The 23,164-nt window shown below is 42.4% G+C and overlaps 1 protein-coding gene across 1 annotated transcript; it reads right to left on the bottom strand.

Annotated features, from left to right (window-relative positions):
- Positions 1–17,721: 17,721 nt before the first annotated feature.
- cdkn1cb (cyclin dependent kinase inhibitor 1Cb) lies at positions 17,722–19,755 on the bottom strand. The gene is made up of 3 exons (XM_021564280.3): positions 19,058–19,755; positions 18,774–18,891; positions 17,722–18,356 (listed from the first exon to the last, which is right to left on the bottom strand). The coding sequence occupies exons 1-2, from the start codon at positions 19,584–19,586 to the stop codon at positions 18,776–18,778; spliced, it is 645 nt and encodes a 214-aa protein (XP_021419955.2). The 5' UTR covers positions 19,587–19,755; the 3' UTR covers positions 17,722–18,356; positions 18,774–18,775.
- Positions 19,756–23,164: the final 3,409 nt, after the last annotated feature.

The raw sequence follows: 23,164 nt of genomic DNA, 5'->3' as shown, positions 1-23,164 counted from the left end.
GCTATTGTTGTTGACTTGGCCGAAGCTTTTGATACGGTAGACCATTCCATTCTTGTGGGCTGGCTAAGGAGTATTGGTTTCTCTGTCTTTGGCCTGGTTTGCTAACTACCTTTCTCAAAGAGTGCAGTGTATAAAGTCAGAAAATCTGCTGTCTCAGCCACTTCCTGTCACCAAGGGAGTACCCCTAGGCTCGATCCTAGGCCCCACGCCCTTCTCAATTTACATCAACAACATAGCTCAGGCAGTAGGAAGCTCTCACATCCATTTATATGCAGATGATACAGTCTTATACTCAGTCAGCCCCTCCCCGCATTTTGTGTTAAATGCTCTACAACAAAGAGTTCTTAGTGTCCAACAAGCTTTCTCTACCCCTAACCTTGTTCTGAACACCTCCAAAACAAAGGTAATGTGATTTGGTAAGAAGAATGCCCCTCTTCCCACGGGTGTTATTACTACCTCTGAGGGTTTCGAGCTTGAGGTAGTCACCTCATACAAGTACTTGGGAGTATGGCTAGACAGTGCACTGTCCTTCTCTCAGCACATATTAAAGCTGCAGGCTAAAGTTAAATCTAGACTTGGTTTCATCTATCGTAATCGCTCCACTTTCACCCCAGCTGCCAAACTAATCCTGATTCAGATGACCATCTTACCCATGCTAGATTACGGAGACATAATTTATAGATCGGCAGGTAAGCGTGTTCTTGAGCAGCTAGATGTTCTTCACCATTCGGCCATCAGATTTGCCACCAATGCTCCTTATAGGACAATTCACTGCACTCTATACTCCTCTTTAGCCTGGTCATCTCTGTGTGCCCGTCGCAAGAGCCACTGTTTGATGCTTATTTATAAAACCCTCTTAGGCCTCACTCCCCCCTAGCTGAGATATCTACTGCAGCCCTCATCCTCCACATACAACATCCGTTCTGCCAGTCACATTCTGTTAAAGATCCCCAAAGCACACACATCCCTGGGTCGCTCCTCTTTTCAGTTCGTTGTAGCTAGCGACTGGAACGAGCTGCAACAAACACTCACACTGGACACTTTTATCTCAATCTCCTCATTCAAAGACTCAATCATGGACACTTACTGATAGTTGTGGCTGCTTTGTGTGATGTATTGTTGTCTCTACCTTCTTGCCCTTTGTGCTGTTGTCTGGCCCAATAATGTTTGTACCATGTTGTGTTGCTACCATGTTGTTGTTATGTTGTATTGCTTCCATGCTGTATTGTCATGTGTTGCTGCCTTGCTATGTTGTATTCTAGGTCTCTCTTTATGTAGTGTTGTCTCTCTTGTTGTGATGTGTGTTTTGTCCTGTATTTATATTGTATTTATTTTTTATCCCAGACCCCCGTCCCCGCAGGAGGCCTTTTGCCTTTTGGTAGGCTGTCATTGTAAATAAGAATTTGTTCTTAACTGACTTGCCTAGTTAAATAAAGGTTAAATAAATAAAACATTTTTAAAAGTAAAATTCTGTATTTCATATTACAGTACACCTACTGTCATATAAATACGTTATCAATGTACTGTGTAATGTCATAGTGCAATAATAAAATGTACTCTATTATACTGTAAAAAATAAATAAAAAATGCTACCATAATTGGAAAGAATGAATGAATGAAATGCATTTAGGGGAGTGGTTTGGATTGATTCATGCAGGTTGGCTGCTTGGTAAAGTGTTTATACGACTTGCACTTCTAGAGGCTCAAACTGGCAGCAACTACAGGGCACAACAGACCTAAAGGATATGACAATCTGCTCAACCATTAAAGGTTTAAGACTTGCTTCCACTCCAATATGTCCCCTATACATTTTACATTTAAAGCGACACTATAACCACATAGGAGTTAAACTGGTACAGCATTCTCACTCATGGGACGGGCGCAACAAATATAGCCTCTTACAAGGCACGCCTCACCCACTAGTGGTCGAAAGATTTTTGGCGCACCAAAGATACGGTATGGTAGGGTACAGTACTGTATTCTGTGGGATTGAATTACAGTACCATTATGTTTATAATATTCTAAATTACCATATCAATTACAGTTTTGCGATACAGTGTATCAGTGCATAGGTTGTGAACAGTGTAATCTCGTTCCCAGACATATTCAGCCCAAATGTCTGGTGGACCAACATGTCAAACTTGGCCTTTGTTAGCCAATACAGAATAATCGAAGGAGGAACTCTCGGTGCAGAGGCATTGGCTGAATCGATTAATATACCAACACATTCTCTCTCACAGCAACCATAAACTTCCCCCATATGTGTCTTTCTTCCATTTGGAGCCACATCTCTCAGTTGTGTGATTCTCTCAAATGTAATGATGACAAATACTTTACTCAGGTCCCTGCCCTCCCATAGAATTCTATGGTCATTCCTATTAAAGCCCATTTTGAATCGTGGATATCCCAGGCTTATATGTGCTGTATGCAAAAGCCTGGGGATGAGGTTATGAACAATGCAGTTTCAGATTTACTTTGTGACTAAGTTTAATTCATTCAGCCAGCACACTTCCCGTTGTGTTTATTCGTGTGTTTGTGTTGCTTCAGCACAACACTGCCCTCAATAGACAGATCTTTAAGTTGTACATTTACATTTTAGTCATTTAGCAGATGCTTTTATCCAGAGTACCTAAGAAGGTAAACTGGACAAGGGTTTTGCATTTACTTTCCTATTTACAGAGGACAGAATTGTATTTTGTGTGGTTACAGTATCTTGTAGACCATGAATAAAATTCTTAAAAAGTGTTCATTTTAATTATTATGTGACCGGTTTCTGTGGTATTGATATGTTCATCATGTCCTGCAGAGGCCTGCCACAGCTGTGGACACCCTACCTGGGAGTCAATGACTCACTGTACTTGGTACTGTCTGTATTATTTCCCTCTTGCACTCAGTCAGTCAGTCAGTCACTCAGTCAGTCACTCAGTCACTCACTCACTCACTCACTCACTCACTCACTCACTCACTCACTCACTCACTCACAGTGACAATCACAATCACTTAGATGTTTATTGTAAATGTTTGACTGTTATTGATCTTTGGTTTCAGTGGAAACACTGACCTGTGCACCCCGGATGGTCAGTGTGGAAGGCGAAGTCATATGTGAGGGGAGACAGCCTACTTTCCTGTCTGGCCTGGCAGCATTGTTCGGGTGCTAACTATATTTTCAACCTGATACCAAGAAGAGGCTGCTTGCATACTGGAGTTTATTCAAAGGTAAGCGTGTGTCTTTATCTGCATCTTTATCTTTATTTCTCTCTCTCTCTCTCTCTCTCTCTCTCTCTCTCTCTCTCTCTCTCTCTCTCTCTCTCTCTCTCTCTCTCACTCTCTTCACTCACAACATTAAATTACTTCACCAATGGATAGAGCAGCTTGTTGATACAAAGATTAAATACAGCAGATTTGATACTGTAATTTCTCTGCCCCCCACACTGGCACAGCCACAGATCCACTTGTAGAGTGACAGTCAGAGTCAATTATTATTTTGCATTACTGATTGCAGAGACACATATGTAATACAAATATACTCATACTTCTCAACTAATCTGACAGTAGAGCCTATGTTTTTACCGATGTGCTTCACTGTTGTGGCGCTGAGGGAGAATAAAGCTCAATGTGGAGACACACACATATTATCAAAGTTTTGTTTATTGTTTTTGTTGCGAGCCTGTAGGAGCTTACATCGGCCAAGGGCTAAATTGCCTGCTGCAGGCTAAAACGGCTGGCTGAAAAAAGCTAAAAAAAACATTTAAAACATTTAAAAATTCAGGCTCAGTTTTGTAATTGTTCTTCTCACACAAGCGCGCCAGTTCAGAGTGTGTTTGTATCTCACTTTTCTCTCATCACACAATGCCATGCAAGCAGCCCGTTCCAGCAATAAAGTAGAAGATATTATGCTTTTTAAAAATGCTTATATACTGCACAAAAATATAAACACAACATGCAACAATTTCACCAATTTTACTGAGTTATAGTTTATATAAGGAAATCAGTCAATTGAAATAAATTCATTCGGCCCTAATCTATGGATTTTACATGACTGGGCAGGGGTGCAGCCATGTGTTGGCCTGGGAGGGCATAGGCCCACCCACTTGGGAGCCAGGCCCACTCACTGCGGAGCCAGGCCCAGCCAATCAGAATGAGATTTTCCTAACAAAAAGTTTTTTTTTCCTAGCCACCGTGCTTCTACACCTGCATTGCTTGCTGTTTGGGGTTTTAGGTTGTGCTTCTGCACAGCACTTTGAGAAATCAGCTGATGTACGAAGGGCCATATAAATACATTTGATTTGATTTGATTTTTACGACAGATAGAAATACTCCTCAGTTTCATCAGCTGTCCGGGTGGGTAGTCTCAGAGGATCCCACAGGTGAAGAAACTGGATGCGGGGGTCCTGAGCTGGCGTGGTTACACATGGTCTGCAGTTGTGAGGCCGGTTGGATGTACTGTCAAATTCTCTAAAACAATGTCGTAGGCAGCTTATGGTAGAGAAATTAACATTAAATTCTCTGTCAACTGCTCTGTCGGACATTCGTTCAGTCAGCATGCTCCCTCAAAAGTTGACACATCTGTGGCATTGTGTTTGACACAACTGCACATTTTAGAGTGGCCTTTTATTGTCCCGAACACTTTACATGTTGCCTTTATATTTTTATTCATTATAAGATTAATTACAAACATTATATTTGTAAGGCAAAAGAGACGTATCTGTCTAGAATCTTTATCTACCTGGATGCATGCCAGTTATCTAGGTGTAACCGATGTGAAATGGCTAGCTAGTGAGCGGGGTGTGCACTAATAGCGTTTCAATCGGTGACGTCACTCGCTCTGAGACCTTGAAGTAGTAGATCCCCTTGCTCTTCAAGGGCAGTGGCTTTAGTGGAGCGATGGGTAACGATGCTTCGAGGGTGGCTGTTGTCGATGTGTGCAGAGTAACCCTGGTTCAAGCCCAGGTAGGAGGGATGGAAGCTATACTGTTACATAGGTATGGTCTAAAGTTTAGAGGAATTATTTTGTTCCTATCTTGACTAATTGATTACCCCAGAGATTGCATTGTTTTGTTTTACAAATTTAAGAACATGCAAATAATTTTTACAACTGCATTCCTCCCTGAAGCTTTTGACCATGTTCGATTTCAGCTAAATTGTTTAATTGTCATGTAATTATCATTTGAAGGACATATTGCTTTTATGACTTCCCGCTGTTCTAGTCATATTTCAACTTTATCAAGATAAATAAACTAGTCAGAGAACCAATTGATTGCTTTTGCCTAATGGCAATAGAGACAGCTTGTGGGTTCAGTGCAGGAAAGTGTGTATACAGCTTCATACGTTTTGACATGGAGCCTTCTTCGGCTATGTATGTTAACATGTATGAAGGTGAAAACAATGACAAGGTTAGGGTTATGTTTAGCTTTGTTTGTTGGCAAACGTATTGGTCCTTGCTCTGATGGAACTCTCAAGCTTTGAATCGGGAACTGGCGACTATCAAATCAAATCCAATCAAATGTTATTGATCACATACACATGGTTAGCAGATGTTAATGCGAGTGTAGCGAAATGATTGTGCTTCTAGTTCAGACAGTAATAACCAACGAGTAATCTAACCCAACAATTCCACAACAACTACTTTATATACACAAGTGTAAAGGGATAAAGAATATGTACATAAAGATATATGAATGAGTGATGGTACAGAACGGCATAGGCAAGATGCAGTAGATGGTATAGAGTACAGTATATACATATGAGATGGGTAATGTAGGGTATGTAAACATTATATTAAGTGGCATTGTTTAAAGTGGCTAGTGGTACATTTATTACATACATTGTCCATTATCAAAGTGGCTGGAGTTGAGTCAGTATGTTGGCAGCAGCCACTCAATGTTAGTGGTGGCTGTTTAACAGTCTGATGGCCTTGAGATAGAAGCTGTTTTTCAGTCTCTCGGTCCCAGCTTTGATGCACCTGTACTGACCTCGCCTTCTGGATGATAGCGGGGTGAAAAGGCAGTGGCTCGGGTGGTTGTTGTCCTTGATGATCTTTATGGTCTTTCTGTGACATCGGGTGGTGTAGGTGTCCTGGAGTGCAGGTAGTTTGCCCCGGTGATGCGTTCTGCAGACCTCACTACCCTCTGGAGAGCCTTACGGTTGTGGGCGGAGCAGTTGCCGACCAGGCGGTGATGCTCTCGATTGTGCATCTGTAAAAGTTTGTGAGTGCTTTTGGTGACAAGCCACATTTCTTCAGCCTTCTGAGGTTGAGTAGGCGCTGTTGTGCCTTCTTCAGCACGCTATCTGCGTGGGTGGACCAATTCAGTTTGTCCGTGATGTGTACGCCGAGGAACTTAAAAATGTCTACCCTCTCCACTACTGTCCCGTCGATGTGGATAGGGGGGTGCTCCCTCTGCTGTTTCCTGAAGTCCACGATCATCTCCTTTGTTTTGTTGATGTTGAGTGTGAGGTTATTTTCCTGACATCACACTCCGAGAGCCCTCACCTCCTCCCTGTAGGCCATCTCGTCGTTGTTGGTAATCAAGCCTACCACTGTAGTGTCTCCCGTAAAGTTGATGATTGAGTTGGAGGCGTGCATGGCCACGCAGTCGTGGATGAACAGGGAGTACAGGAGAGGGCTCAGAACGCATCCTTGTGGGGCCCCAGTGTTGAGAATCAGCGGGGTGGAGATGTTGTTACCTACCCTCACCACCTGGGGGCGGCCCGTCAGGAAGTCCAGTACCCAGTTGCACAGGGTGGGGTCGAGACCCAGGGTCTCGAGCTTGATGATGAGTTTGGAGGGTACTATGGTGTTAAATGCTGAGCTGTAGTCGATGAACAGCATTCTCACATAGGTCTTCCTCTTGTCCAGATGGGTTGGGGCAGTGTGCAGTGTGGTTGCGATTGCATCGTCTGTGGACCTATTGGGGCGGTAAGCAAATTGGAGTGGGTCTAGGGTGTCAGGTAGGCTGGAGGTGACTAGTCTCTCAAAGCACTTCATGATGACGGAAGTCGTTTAGCTCAGTTACCTTAGCTTTCTTGGGAATGGTGGCCCTCTTGGCCCTCTTGAAGCATGTGGGGACAGCAGACTGGGATAAGGATTGATTGAATATATGTCCGTAAACACACCAGCCAGCTGGTCTGCGCATGCTCTGAGGGATGCCGCCTGGGCCTGCAGGGATGCCGCCTGGGCCTGCAGCCTTGCGAGGGTTAACACGTTTAAATGTTTTACTCACGTCCACTGCAGTGAAGGAGAGCCCGCACGTTTTGGTAGCGGGCAGTGTCAGTGGCACTGTATTGTCCTCAAAGCGAGCAAATACCCCAAATTCCCCAATCTACCTCTAAGTGAGCACTTCAGACCTCTTAAATGTAAATTTCCCAATCTACCTCTAAGTGAGCACTTAAGACCTCTTAAATGTAAATTCCCCAATCTACCTCTAAGTGAGCACTTAAGACCTCTTAAATGTAAATTCCCGGACCTGCGTGGTTCTGGTACTGGTTCTGACTGACATTTTCACTTATAAATTGATCTGTGGATACCGTAGATCGAAATGGCTTGCATTGAGCGATAGCCCTAGTTCCCATAAACACTATAGTATTAGCCTGTACCACCATAGTATTAGCCTGTAGCCATAGGATGTGAAATCTTAAACCACTTGAACCTGGAATGTCCCTCCTACCATTTAATTTGCTCTTCCGACTGTCCATCAACTCCTGGCTGAACTGTTACATCGTAGTGCAGCAGGAGAGAGTGGTTTCATCATGGCACATTCAAGAATCGATTTATAGCAATTCATCTGAAATAATTCATACATTTTAAACAAAAGCACTTTGATTTGTCATAGACGGACAATATTAATATGAGAAGAAAGGCGAATTCCTAACAATTTCAGGAAGCCAAGCTAAAGATATGTGAGAAGTTCACATGGAAGGAGGCAGACATTTTAATCAAGAGAGACCTTTAGAAAATACTGTATGCTAATTTCCTCTAACACTAAACATACAAATACATATTTTATTGTTATAAGGAAGGTGAAAGCTTATAGTTAGTGGTTTATAATTTGATTCTACTATATTTAGAAAGTAATTTCAAGCCTTATTCATGCATTTTTGTTGAATAGGAAATGCATCATGTAAAATATTTCATCTTTTCATTCTTTTTATCATATTTGTACTCTTTACTTGAGCTTTTGTCCTCAAAAATGACTACACCAATTATTACACCAATTACTACACCAATTAAACTATTTTCACCAGAAAGGGGAGATGTTAACCTTTCTTGGAGAATGCAGCATTACTAGTTATTATTTATGACCCTATCATGATAAATAATTACTTAGATTACATTTTTTGATTACATTTAAGGTACATTTAACTGTTTAATTGTCACAGTGATATATTGCACTAAAGTTTGTTATTGTACATATAGGCATTTTAACGTGGAAACCTGCCCTTGCTGTTCAATTAAACTTTACTTAAATGTCCTTAAGAAAGTCGTTGAGAGAAACTTTTATTTTTGCCACAACAGCATGGTTTAATCATAATGAAAGACAAACACAAACACTGTGCTGCCAGTTACTTTGTAGGGCGCAACTGAAATTGTGCGGGTGAGGTGAGGGTGAGAGAGGATGGAGGAAGCTTGCCTTGAAGTACTGAGCATCTTGTTGTGGCATGCATTATCTGAATTAGGCCTACAGAATTATACCTACAGAGGAGCGGCTTCTATGAAGGAACTTTGAATGTCTTTGAACTTCTGAGTTGGTTTAACGTTGGACCAGAGCAAACGTTAAAGGCACTTTATTAGGATTTTTATGGGACTGGTAAAAAATGGCTGACTGTAAAATAAAGTTATTAACCGGTTCCCATGCATTAAAAATGACGGTTCTGAGGCACAGGTATGCAGCAACATGTGAAGACGTGTTTTCTCGTTGCTCCTGTCCTGGGCAAACAATTTACTATTAATATTTCACCAACACCTCCCCTGCCACGTAAATGTTATAGCATTTAATTCAGAATCAAACGCAATTCACTAATTTGGCAGTTTTTCCTGACATTTTTGGCATTTTCATTATAAAATGTCTAAACAACAACGGCCCTAAGTCACAAAAGCGAAGGCCTCTACTAAAGCCTCGGGCTCACCGGACACTGAGACGGACTCTGACCCCCAGACCAAGGGGTAATGGCGAGACTATCATTAAGTCTGGACAGACTGTGCTGGCTAAGGTGGAGACACTATCCACTGAGTATAAATAGCCACTCTCGCCACAGGGGTCAACACAACATTTTCATTGGGAGAGAGGGACTTGAAACCGTAGGCAGATTGTGGGCTACCCAGTTCATAGATAAACTGCTACAGGAAATCCTAGGCCTCGATTAAGCCCCAACCCTTGACCGTGTGCACAGAAGATTACAGTCTGAATCGAAGAATGGGGATCCGCTCAGACCCGTCGTAGTCAAATTCCTCTACTTTCAGGAGAAGGAGGATGTCCTCTGTAAGGCACCACGAGCGGCTCCCATCAACCAAAAGAAGATTTGCATTTACCTGGACTACACGGCGGCAGTCATGAAGAAGAGGTCAGCCTTTAACGAGGGGAGGGGGCTCCTACATCGCTGCCGGGACACCAAATTCTGAAATCTCTACGCAGCAGTGCTGAAGATCACTAGTTCCTCCGCCGAGCAGAAGACAGGTGGCATACGGCATACGATAACTCCGATCTCACTCTGGACAAGTGACGTGTTTGGCCATATTTGTCCTGTAGGGATTGAAGTGCAGTGGTGTAGGGCCTGTCATAATTTATACCGGCATTGGCAAGTTTGTGGGCACCTGGGAACTGGAGATGATCCAAGAGGACCTGGTATTTATATTATTCAGTCAGGTGAGGATGATTGTTCAGGAGACTGTCCAAAGACATCTTGAGAATTACAAAATCACTCGCACTTCCACTTCTGAAGGTTGGCAATGATGGCTTTGGTATCCCATTGGCTGATGCTATAAAAAGGGCTAACACATTGGCAGCTGGTGGTATATTAACAGGGGGTACATGGTATGTTCCAGTTATGGCATTTGCAAGCATATACCAAGGATGGGCACCACGGTTATGGAGATAGCATAGCTATCAGCACAGCTAGCACAGTTGACCTGGAACTAGAGGTTGAGATGCTAGCATGGATTGAACAGGGGCTAGCAGAGGTTGAAGAGGGGCTAGCATAGCATGACCAGATGCTAGCAGAGGCTGGAAAGGGACTAGCATAACATAGACAGGGGCTAGCAGAAGTTGAGGGGAAGCTAGCTCATTGTCAACTGTAGGTTGAGGAGCTAGCATAGGGGCCAGCAGAGGTTGGAGAGGGGCTAACATAACATATCAGGGGCAAGCAGAGGTTGCAGCTGGGCTAGCATAGCATGACCAGATGCTAGCAGAGGTTGGAAAGGGACTAGCATAACATAGACAGGGGCTAGAAGAAGTTGAGGGGAAGCTAGCTCATTGTCAAATATAGGTTGAGGAGCTAAAATAGGGGTCAGCAGAGGTTGGAGAGGAGCTAACATAACATATCAGGGGCAAGCAGAAGTTGCAGCTGGGCTAGCATTGCATGGCCAGAGGCTAGCAGAGGTTGGGAGGAAGCTAGCTCATTGTAAACTGGAACTATCATAGTTTGGGGAGCTAGCATAGCATGGCTACTGGCTAGCAGAGGTTGAGGATGAGTTAGCCTCGCATCTTGAGCAGGAGCTAGTGAGAGGGGTTAGTGAGGGCCTAGCTGGAGAGCTAGATTTATATGTGGACAGTCTAGGAGTGGCTGCTTCATCCTCCAAGAGGTTCTGTTGAATGGAGCTGCAAACAAGCTCAGCTGACGAGAGGTCAAGTTCTGCTTGGCGGAGGTTTAGTCTAGGTTTATTCTCCTAGCAATCCCTTCTCTCCCATTGTTGCTCTTTTCTTTGCCCTTTAAGCTGCTTTGTCTTGAGCATCCACCTGAAGGCATTGTGCACCCTCCTCCTCCATTTGTATTTTCAGATCCTCAACTTTATCTGTCCTTGGTTTCTACTCTACCGTACTGGTTTGTAGGTCACTCAGTGAGAATGTCTACTGTTCTTGTGACTGAGGTCTGCTCTGTGAAGTTGCACTTGAAGTCCTAGGTCTTTCTTCAATTAGATTTGCTCAACTCCTTTCGTCCTCTCTCATCCGTCCTCTCTCTAATAGAGGAGAGGGTGCGAGTAGAGTGAACGTGGACGAAAATGCGCTTGTGTTAAATAAGAAGCTATCTTTCCACTCGTGCATCATCAGGTAAATTATGTTTAGAGGGGTGGATCCCAAAATAAATGTGAAAAGTGACCAAAACAAATGAAGTTAGTTGTGCAAGACATTTTATAGACAAAAGGATAAGTAGCATGTTGTTTTTAAATGTGTGCATGCTTTTCTCTTCCAACAATATAACATCTCATTCAAAGGGGATGAGGCAGATATCAAAACTTTTCTGCTGTAGGATAGATTTGCGCTTCCTTGCCAAAAGGACTCTATCAAGGAGGGGAAGAAGTTTTCCATTTGCCTACTAACGAATTAACAGACTCCCCAACCATTCAACCACTTATCGGTTTCTGGGTCATGGAAGAGAGAGGACAGAGGAGAGAGGATGGAGGACTGACTTTTGCCAAAACGATAAAAGACTATCATCACAGTTTACTTTTTACTTGTTGCACTGTAGGTTTGTTCAGTATGGGATTCTGAAGTCCTATCCCATAGCAGTGTGTGTGGGGGGGGGGGGGCTCTATCCTCTTAGGACGAACCACCTGCTGTTGGAGTCCCCCATGTGCTAGGTGAGACAAGCTGGCAGTAGGGTGGGGGTTAACTTTGCATAATGGTGTACTGACAAAGGAAAGGCCATGTCCATTCAGCCATGTCCATGGTACTTTGAAGCACATTATTGGGTTCTGAACTCCTGATCTCCATAGGTCACTGTATGATTGCTCACTCTATACTGCCTGCAGGACCATTTGAAGGGGAAGTTTGCAGTTCAAATAGAGTTACACAATTCACACAGGAGTCAGGAGTTTCAGAGGAACCAATTTTTTATTTTCCCGAATTTAGTTCAGCCATGGTTCCTAAAGGGAGTGAAAAAGGACAGTAAATTATATGTTCTCTGCAATATTCAAACATTGAATTTAACATTGAATAAACAAATATGCATTAACAATATAACAAATTCTCTAACACCATAGTCCCCACGAAGCTCGTCACAAAGCTAAGGACCCTGGCACTAAACACCTCACTCTCCAACTGGATCCTGGACTTCCTGACGAGCCGCCCCCAGGTGGTAAGGGTAGGCAACAACACGTTTGCCACGCTGATCCTCAAGACTGGGGCCCCTCATGGGTGTGTACTTATTCTCTTCCTGTACTCCCCACGAATGCGTGGACAAACACGACTCCAACACCATCATTAAGTTTGCTGACGACACAACAGTGGTAGGCCTGACCACCGACAACGATGAGAGAGTCTATAGGGAGGAGGTCATAGACCTGGCTGTGTGGTGCCAGGACAACAACCTCTCCCTCAATGTGAGCAAGACAAAGGCAAATCGTGGACTACAGGAAAAGAAAGGCTACCAGGCCCCCATTAACATCGATGGGGCTGTAGTGGAGTGGGTCGATGGGGTTGTAGACAGCTCCTTAGTTGTATCTCCACTCATGAGACAGATATAGCCGAGCAGCTCCTTATTCTGAACGGACAGCTCCTTAGCTGTATCTCCACTCATGAGGCAGATATAGCCGAGCAGCTCCGTATTCTGAACGGACAGCTCCTTAGCTGTATCTCCACCCATGAGGCAGATATAGCCGAGCAGCTCCGTATTCTGAACGGACAGCTCCTTAGCTGTATCTCCACCCATGAGGCAGATATAGCCGAGCAGCTCCGTATTCTGAACGGACAGCTCCTTAGCTGTATCTCCACCCATGAGGCAGATATAGCCGAGCAGCTCCGTATTCTGAACGGACAGCTCCTTAGCTGTATCTCCACCCATGAGGCAGATATAGCCGAGCAGCTCCGTATTCTGAACGGACAGCTCCTTAGCTGTATCTCCACCCATGAGGCAGATATAGCCGAGCAGCTCCGTATTCTGAACGGACAGCTCCTTAGCTGTATCTCCACTCATGAGGCAGATATAGCCGAGCAGCTCCGTATTCTGAACGGACAGCTCATTAGCTGTATCTCCACTCATGAGACAGATATAGCCGAGCAGCTCCGTATTCTGAACGGACAGCTCCTTAGCTGTATCTCCACTCATGAGACAGATTTAGCCGAGCTCCGTGGTGCTGAAATGGACAGCGCCTCTGCTCAGTTGGCAATAGATATTTCCTGCAGAAAACGTAGAGAAAGCGAGACACTCCTCTCCCTTATTTTTTCTGATTGGGGTGGGGCCACTCTGGTCTACCCAATGCACCAGCTCCACAGAGGAGACCCAGGGGAGACATCTCACTGGCAAAAAAATTATGTTCAGCCACACCAGCCCACATCGCACATCACCATCACCACGTTACTTACACACACAAGCAGTAATGCTACTGACACCTAACATGTTCAGTACACTACAGCACAACATTTATCAACTTGTACTGTACCAGTGACTGTTGAAACACAGTCCTCCTTTCTAAACCAGCTCTTTTTAACCAGCTCATGTTTAGGATGAATACAACATGTAAAAACACCAATGGAGATACAAATCACCACTATAACTGTGCCTCTGTTGCCTCCATGTTGTGTAATCTGTCTCTGCATCTTGTATGTCTGTCTGTCTGTCTGTCTGTCTGTCTGTTTGTCACTAAGTGTTAATTGCTGTTATATATAGAGCTAACATATTAAGGAACTTGCAGTACATCTGTGTCTCTCTGTTTTCTTTCTAATTCCACTGCACCCACCTCTGAGCTTCCTGCTAAGCCTATCATCCTTTCACACAGCACTGGTACCATAATACCAGGTGACAACACTGCCTGTGCTGGGACCAGCAACATCCTAGTTGTGAATGTATAAGCACATTTCTTAGATAAAGAATTATAATGACTGAATAAATGCCTAATAGATGAGCATTGGCTCATAATACATTATGAAAGCCTAACTACTTATATTGCTAGCTGGATACGGGAGATTTCCAGCGTTGTGCTTCGCTTGACAGTGCCACCTATGCGTATATTTCTGCCTAGAAGTGACTGGCCTTTCAGCGAAGGAAATAGGCGGGACTTTCCAGGTGGCTATGTAATGTAATTTGACACCAGAGTCACTGGTTACTACAGCTCATAAACTAAGACCCACTCGCTGGCTGAAGAGATTGAGATTCAGAAGAGAATAAATGTTGATAAAACAATTAAAATACATAGTCAGTCCCCAAATGGACCTTTAACAGGGGATTATTTAGCAATTATATGCATTCATTTAGTATTTCATTGTAATGCATGAAGACTTGTATTTAATAAAAATCAGTAGCTCTGTATTTAAAGTGTTATAAAAGCCAATCTAACCACTTTTGATTGCCAGTGTTCCCCCGAATCGCCCCTAGCTTAATGAAGCCTAAGTGTCAACTAGCCTACTATTTCATACGATATACAGCCAAAATATTAACTGGCAGCAGTAGGCTAAATCTGTGTCAGTGTGTGTGTCTTTTTCTGTTTTCTCGCTACCTCGACTGTACTGTCTTCTGCAGCAGCAGCTGATCTGTCGGTGCTAAGCCTAGCATTATTTCTCAGCACAGACACAGAACTCAGACCCGCAGAACCATAACTTTTAGAAGTTGGTTAATTTCACACAACATTTGCAGCGTTGGCCTCAAGAGCATTTTTTGGGGGGTCTCTCAAAATTTTCTGCACCATCTTTCTGTTTTTTATGATCCATCATAGCAAGTCTCTTTGGTAATACGCGCTTGACTTTGAATGTGAACTCAGCTCAGCCAATCAGAAAACTGAGCCGGCCCATCTGATCAGGCAAATGTGCAAAGACTATTCCGTTTCGGTTTCAAGAGTTTTACATGTACAATTTATATTATTTCCATAATTTTTACTATTTTACAAGGAAACAACACATATTTTAGGTTCAACAACTCTTTCCAAATAGACACAATCGAAAAATGCTCATAGAATGAGAAAACCACACACTACCTTATCCATTCTTGACTTAATCAAGAGCAAAATATTATCTGACTTTAAACACGCATATGCAGGGGCATCATGCACCTCAAAGTATGTGAAGATGTGAAGCCATAGTTTTTAAACAGGACAAATCTGAGGGGGCACATGCCCCTATGGACATGACGCCTCTGACTCATATGTTTAATTCAGATGGGCATATCACATTTCACTCTTTGGAGATAGTTAAAATGAATGGAAATATTCGCCTGTGGAGTGCTTATGATATCTGCTGCATTCATCATATCATAGATAAATACATTAATTCGTTTTGCATATATAATATTGCAAGTGAGATGTTTAAGTATAATTGTTTTATGTGTCTGCAGCTAAGCTACTCTTCGACAAGACTGGACTTCTATTATTTTTCCATAAAATGTTGTCTAGTGGGCCTAATAAAATGTTATGTACAGCGTATAATAAAATATATTTGACCACATTTAGTTGACAATTTACTGAACATCTTAGGGCTGTTTCGTTTTCTGGTGATTTGTTGAGACTATTTTGGTAATATCTTTCAACATTTGGCAAATGGGGAATGCCAATGTTCATTTTGAAACTTGTTGACCTATCTGTAATTGTATTTTTCAAAATCGAAAAAAAATGATATCTCCTCATTAGTTTTATTTCGAAATGTGACGTATATGTTTTATTTCACATTGGAAAGCAATGTGGCCTATAGGCCATGAATAATTCATAGTATATTTTCATGAACTAAAGAGAAATGGTTGTTATCGCCAATTTCTATTGGTGTTATGGTGTTTTAATTGTATTTAGGCATAAGTAAGTAGATGTAATATACGTGGGAAATATAGTAACAGAAAATATGCGCTGAATCATGTGGTGAATCATATTTAAAATCGGTTAAAATAAAAAAATAATAACACTTTCGAGGAAGAAAAAAAATACCAAATTCAAATGGTCAAATGCTGAGACGAAAGAAAGATGACCCCTAAAACTCTCGAGGAATTGGGCCTAAAAGTCTTTAACATGGAAGGGACTTCATTAAAGTTAGGCTACACGTGGACATATGTCATCTTAAACATGTAAAGTATGGAGAATTTAACAGTTTGTTGAACAACCCTGATACTCCCTGTGGACATATGGGCTATAATTAGCTGGATATCGCCATAGTTTAATTATATATTTTTTTCAGCCGTTCATATCAATAGAGGAGGCAAACAACGTTTCTTTTGTTCTCCAATGCAGGACATTATGTGGCTGAATTAATGGGTCTTGGCTATGTCTACATGGATTTGCCATATGGCAACAAAAAGGAAAGAATGGAGATGGGAAGCTCTTTGTGTTGGAAATGAGAACAGGGCCGTCCAAGGTACGCGTGTATGCGTGGAGCTGGCAAAGTCATTCTCGCCATCAAAAGTCTTCCAATTCCTCAAAATGTAGACATTATAACGCATAAACATGTTATATTAATTGGTTAAGCCACGGATAGGGGCATTTGTCAGCGTTATGAAGGGGGCATAGGCCTATACATTTAGCAAAGTCCTATAGCGTATGAGCATGCTGAGTGCGTGGTTTGCTTTCTTTCAATTAAGGGTAAACTTGCAAGTATGACCAACTGAATGGTTCCTTTCAATGGACAAGGACAATTACAAAGACTAGTAGTTTTTTTTTATTTGGGCAGGTGGCCTCCACGGCCGAAGTGGTGTGGCGCGGTGTTTCCACGGAGTAAACAGTGTGGGTGAGAGGTTCTTTAGACGAGTTGTTGAGTGCGGGTGAATGTGGGGGTGTCCGTGTGGACAATGCGGGGTTCCAAAGGCAGCTGCTGCCTTTCTTTAGAAGGGCGAAAGGGCCTTTAAATCCCAGACTATATCCCGCAGCTGCCAATGGCTGCACGTTTAAATGCGCCATCATGCAATTCAACTAAGCTTATACTTTTCTTTTTTTCCAAAGCCTACAGGCAATATTGGCACACAGAGATAAACTTAGTCTACCGGTATCAAAGAAATATAACTTGAAAATGTATGGTGATTGTAGCCTATAATCTCTTGAAAATATAGGCTTACATTGTCTTTCATATTTCTATCATCATTTCATTAAAAAAACAAGGATAACCTGTTTTTTTGCATCCAGCAAAAACCTTAAGCTGACCTTGAAATATGTTTTTGCTCGAGGGAAGTTTAGGTTGTGGGGCTGACATTGGTGAAGCGATAAAGCATTATAAAATGTACTTTATTATTTTATTTTAGGTAAAATTGTATTGTTGTGTCTAGGCCTATGCTTGCTTCATCTAATGGATATAATTATCTTGCCATATGAGTTTGTAATTAGAAATTGCTAATTATTTTCATCACAGGGAAAGGGGTAGGCTATTTGATGGCAAAACAGAGCAGGAGTGCACATTTTTCTTGTGTCTGGTGCCATGACTGGGGGGGGGGGGGGGGGGGGGGGGCAACAGATGTTGGCTTAGCTATGAGGTGAAGTAGGCTTTGGTGTCTATACTGCTGTAAGCTTCAGTTACTACTTTACGTTAGACAATTCACACTATTCTTACACACTATAAAACGGACCCTTCCTTTAAACAAACATTCGGAGAAGATAAACATAAACAAATGTTTAAATTTCAATGACAATATTTTATTTGCATATTTTGCAAAACAGAAAATAAGGACAATGATATAGAAAACGGCTCAGAAACACGATGAAATCTAAGTTTCAAGTGCACTATAAAAAGCTACATGATTGCAAAACATCACAATAAAACTTTGTAAATAAAATAAAAAATGTGCCCTTTGACTAAATCAAAACGGCATTTGCAAATGTAGGCCTAAAGAAACAAATAAATTATAAGTTAGAATAGTCTTAAAAAATTGCCTATTTACACAACCCAGAAATATTTAACAGAAATAAACATTTATAATGTCTTTATAAAGCTGTACACTTTTGGCCAGTGTAGACAATTTAAAGTAATTTAGGATTGCACAGTTGTTAAACATTTATTAACACTGTCAAGTGGCTGTATGCAAAGCAACCATGAATGCTACATTTTGTCTGAGTCCTTAGGCGAATCCTCTGTCCCGACCGTTCAATCCTGAGAGTCCACGGACTGTAGGCTACGTTCCATATAGGTCCACTCGGAGACGCACCAAGCCGATGGACAGTCGAGCAGGCGGGTTCTCCATCCCTTGTTTTCTGTCTCCTTCAAATCAGACGGTAGGAGAAACGATAACCACAAGAATAGGGCTAACGCCTGGAAAGGAAATAAAAAAAAATACATGAGTGTTCGTTGTCTAATTAAAAAAAATAAAAAATGTTGTTACAGACATGACAAAAATCACGAGTGTGGTCTCGAAATAAAATCAGAGTTGTAGTCTAACCCCAGCAGGCGTCTCCATTTGCATGAGCCTTTCCCGCCACGGTGACAGACTCCCCTCCCCCAACCACACATTACTCTACTGCGAGCGCTCACTCATTTTCAGCCTCCAGTGCAAGTGTGTAAGAGTATTTTGACTTTTATCGTCACCTAAATAACCCCATATGAGCAAAAGTCAACTAAATAACCCCATATGAGCAATTACACACACGTAACTATTTTGTCCTGTATTAGTAAACGCACGGCCTATGTCTAAATCCCACACATTTCTCTTGAACTAGAAACCATACAGACCTTCAACGAATTCTCTTGCGTGGAGTTTGTTCTGCAGGAATGGGAGACGAAGGATGCTGGCAAGTGCTTTCATTCAGCTTCGTCTCGGTCGTCGTCCTTTTACGTTTCACGTAGAAGTCTGGAAAGAAAAGTAACATTTAAAAAACAGGGATTCACGCCATGGCCCCAGGTAGCCAAATATTAGCTACTTGACCGGACAGCATGAAAATGACTAGATCAAATATATCTCGACAATCACCATCAACGCGTAAAACACAATAGGCGTATAGGTGAGCGATATTTACCTGTAATATGTGCCGTGGTGGTTGTATCAGTAGTAGCCGTCCTTTTGCTTCGAACGCACGGGGCTGGTTTGCGGGTAGGCTTCCCCGAGTTCTGCTTCATTTCCCAGTTCTCCTGGTTGACTTCGGTGGGACAGGGAGTGCTACTTTCAGAGTTGGTCAAACGGTCCTCGCAAAGAGGCGATACATCCAGTGGGATAAAGTCCACGCATTGCTTCAGATTGACTGGTGTTACAATCCTGTTCCTCCCGACCTGTACAGAGTCCTGGTAGAAGACTGGAGTCGTATCTACCGGGGTTTCCTCCCACTCGTAGTCTCCAGACAGTGGCACGTCGGCGTCGAAATTAAAGTTCCATCTCCGCTGGTCCCTCTCAGAAATCTCCCACATCTTGGATTTCATCTCCCGGTTCAGTTCGTCGTGATCCACCGGTCCAAAAAGGTTACGGCAGACGCCTGTGCGTGCGTGGAGAGGAAAGGTCCTCCGTGCGGCCAACCTCTCCAGGGCGCTGCTTGTTAGCTGGACGTTGGACATTGTCTTACCAAAGTCCAACCCAAAAATCCACACAAAAAAAATTAACAAAATGCTTGATAGATAAATGCCTGGATTTAGAGTGTAGCAAATTATTTTCGTTTCTGTCGAGTTGTGCCACACGGTTCTGTTTAAATGTACCCGAGCAGAGCGCCACACCGTATTTAAAGTCCCAAACAGTTGTAGGTTCATGTAGCCGGATCGCTCGACCATCCCATTGGTTCGTTTACGTCCAGCCCTTTAAAAAAAATGCCTCCATACCCCATTTCCATTGGCTGGTACGAAGATTTGGACGGGGGCCATCTAGAGCTTAGCTTTTGATTTGTGCCTGTGGTGTCAGTATTGGCAGTGAGTGAAATGCCTTTCGAAAGTCGATGGGAAACTGTTGTTGCTGCCTAAAGATTGCTTACTATGTATTTTTCCTTTCCTCCAATCCCCAGCCCTTACCGCTTCTCCCTCACCAGCTGCACAGCCACGTCCCGCAGGAGAGATCGAATAACTGCTTCACAAACCAAAGAGTAGAGGTTGGCAGTGCAGAAGTCCACCACATATTATTGCTGTTTAAGAAAACATGTCTCCGCTTCTAATAGTCCAATAGCCTATTGTAAGACCACCATTTAAATTATTGTAAGATTTCGGATGTTTCATTGCTGCTCCGATGTAAAGAACCCAACCCATGTAAACAGCAAACACCCACCATTTAAAAATCGAATTGCCTACCTGTCTCGTTTACAAGTGAAACCTCACATTTGGTGAAATATTAGTGCTACAAGTGAAACATCAAATCTCATCCGAATACTCAACTAAGTATGTGATGTGAAGTTAATGAAGTGAACAGTAGGCTAGACAGGGCCAGACTACTGCATTTGGGACCCCTAGCACCGACCTTTTGGGGGGGGGGGTATATTTTTGGGGGTGGAAACCAGCTAATTCACTGCATTACAATACATTTTGTTTTGAGGCTAAGATATATATTTTTAGTTTTAAAGCTAATTTCCTGTAATTCTACACTTTTTGCCATGAGGCAGAGAATAAAATGTGCTGTTTTTGTTCAAAAACCAAACGTTGAATTTATAAAGCAAATTTTCTGCAATTCTACACATTTTTCTAACATATGCTATCTGTATAATATATATATACATATATATATATATATATATATATATATATATATATATATATATATATATATATATATTTGTTGCTGTTGGGTTGGGGGCCCCCTGTAGGTCGGGAGCCCTGGAGCACGTGCTCTGCCTCCCAGTTCGGTAATCCGGCCCTGAGGCTAGATGCAAAGCCACCATGCAACCATGTTAAAAAATATTATATAATTCTTGCATTTGCTTGACAAGACTTACTCTTTATTTTTTATATTTTAAATGTTTTTGTTGACATGTATTATTATTATCATGATTAGCCTATTGTTGTTCTTAATGCTATCATTTGTAAACTGCTTTTGAAACCATATTTTTTGTCAAGTAATATCTAAGTTGTTGCATTGGTCTGTTGATGCTCATTGAATTCACAATACCGACACTCCCAAGTTAGGTTACTGATATAATTGTGCAGCAGAACCCATACTCTTCTAGCAATAACATTAATAATCTACTAAGAAACCAGAGACCAAATGGAAACGCCTAACGTTGCAGTGTGAAGGGCGACAGCGACCTCCTTTGGTTTACACGCTAGTGGTTAATGTTGGATTGGGTTTGTTAAAGCCTATGGTGTCACTTTTATTTGCTATGTGGTAGCGCCCTCTCGTGGGTCTCAATTTGTAATTTCTATCAAAATAGGCTTCACAACAGCACCAATTCTAAATGTGCAGATTATTTTATTCAGTGCAAACTTAATTCTGTGGCAGTACTGGTTCATTGCAAGTAGACTAAACTGTTAAAGTTGCAGACATTTCTGAAATATTTAGGCTACTGTTTGAGTGGCAGTGAGTGAATTAATTCATATGATGTCATGATTATAATGATGATGACTTGATTACATTAATAAATTCACTCAGGAAAGTGTTTGATGTTTTCTGACAAATTAATCAAGCAATTGATCAACCAAGAATATAAAAAATAGGTTGATTAATGGTTTGTATTTGGTTTTATTCTTTATGACCTATTCTTTCAGGTAAGGAATATAGTGTTGTTGTCAGACCATTTTCCCTAAAGTGGAAACCATTCCCAAATCCGACAGACAGACAGACAGACAGACAGACAGACAGACAGACAGACAGACACACACACACACTGACACACACACACACACACACACTCTTGACCCTCCCTGTGTGTGTGTCTGGAACTGCAGCAGTGGGTGACTTAACTGGCTTCTTTTGTGGTCCAACGGCCTGCTCTTCAGGACCCTTGGGGCAGGGAGGTGTGGCCCATGTTTTATCTTGTTTTGTCATGGATATATATATCCTCTTCTCCAAGATCGCATAGCAGTTCAGACGTCTTTTGTCCTCGTCTTGTCGTGTCCTGTATATATATATATATTTACAACTTTTTTCACATACATTTTATTTTTATTTTCCATCAACTCATCTTCTAAACACTCTCCTGCAACCAGCCTCACCAATTTATATTTATAAAAAATTATTATTTACCTCAGATCTGTAATCCTCCAAGAAGCTAGCCAGAAACTCCAAGAAGCTAGCCAGAAACTAGCCAGAAGCTAGCCAGGAGCTAGCCCAGAAGCTAATCCAGAAGCTAATCAGAAGCTAGTTAGCTTCTTTACTGGCAAATCGTTAGTATTCAGCTAACCACAGTTTGTGGTCATCAGCTATTCTTTAGCTCGAAAATCTATCGCCAGTTTTGTACGGCGCAGCGCGGCTCGGAACGGAACATACCGGACCAATTTTTCTCTCCATGTCCCTGGATTTCAACTGCTCTCTGGACATTCATACCCGGATCTCACAGCTAGCTAGCTGCTATCCGTGTGACAGTCGGCTTTCGTCGATTCCGGAGCAAACATCGATTGTTCCGGTGCTAGCCAGCTCCGTCAATCACTCCTGAGTTCCATCATTCACTCCTGGGCTGCAGTCACCTATCCGGACCCGTTTCACTGCCTACGCGGAGCCCCACCGGGCCTTCACAACTGGACTGCCGACGTTATCTACCTGAAGGAGATCCGGCTGGCTCCTCTGTCGCGACGTTACCTGAACGCCCATCTGCGGCCCGCTAACCGTTAGCTGTCTTACCGGCTGCTATCTGAATAGACAATCGGACAATTTATTTATTTTTATTATTATTATGTTTTCTTCTCGGGCCTCTATAACTATATCTATTGTTCTTATTTTTGTTGTTGTTGTGTGATTTGGATTAATCCCCTCTACCTCACGGAACCCCACTAATCTACTGACCGAACGCAAGAGGTGGCTAACAACAGACTCCATCCTATACTAGCTTGCTACCGGTTGGCTTGGCTAGCTGTCTAAATCGCCGTGACCCTCAACCAACCTCTCCACTCACTGGACCCTTTTGATCACTCGACTAAGCATGCCTCTCCTTAATGTCAATATGTCTTGTCCATTGCTGTTCTGGTTAGTGTTTATTGGCTTATTTCACTGTAGAGCCTCTAGT

This window comes from Oncorhynchus mykiss, chromosome 2, assembly GCF_057628025.1.
Source record: "Oncorhynchus mykiss isolate SJ-2025 chromosome 2, ASM5762802v1, whole genome shotgun sequence".
In the NCBI taxonomy this organism is placed as follows: Eukaryota; Metazoa; Chordata; class Actinopteri; order Salmoniformes; family Salmonidae; genus Oncorhynchus; species Oncorhynchus mykiss.
Note: the sequence above shows the minus strand (reverse complement) of the source record. Positions and strands in the feature narration are given on the sequence as shown.

Bases quoted from the DNA above. Each gene is read 5' to 3' on its own strand.
- cdkn1cb (XM_021564280.3), bottom strand. From the start codon at position 19,586: ATGTCCAACGTCCAGCTAACAAGCAGCGCCCTGGAGAGGTTGGCCGCA. The intron at 18,892-19,057 runs GTAAATATCGCT...TTTTCTTTCCAG, and splicing joins CACCACGGCACATATTACAG to ACTTCTACGTGAAACGTAAA.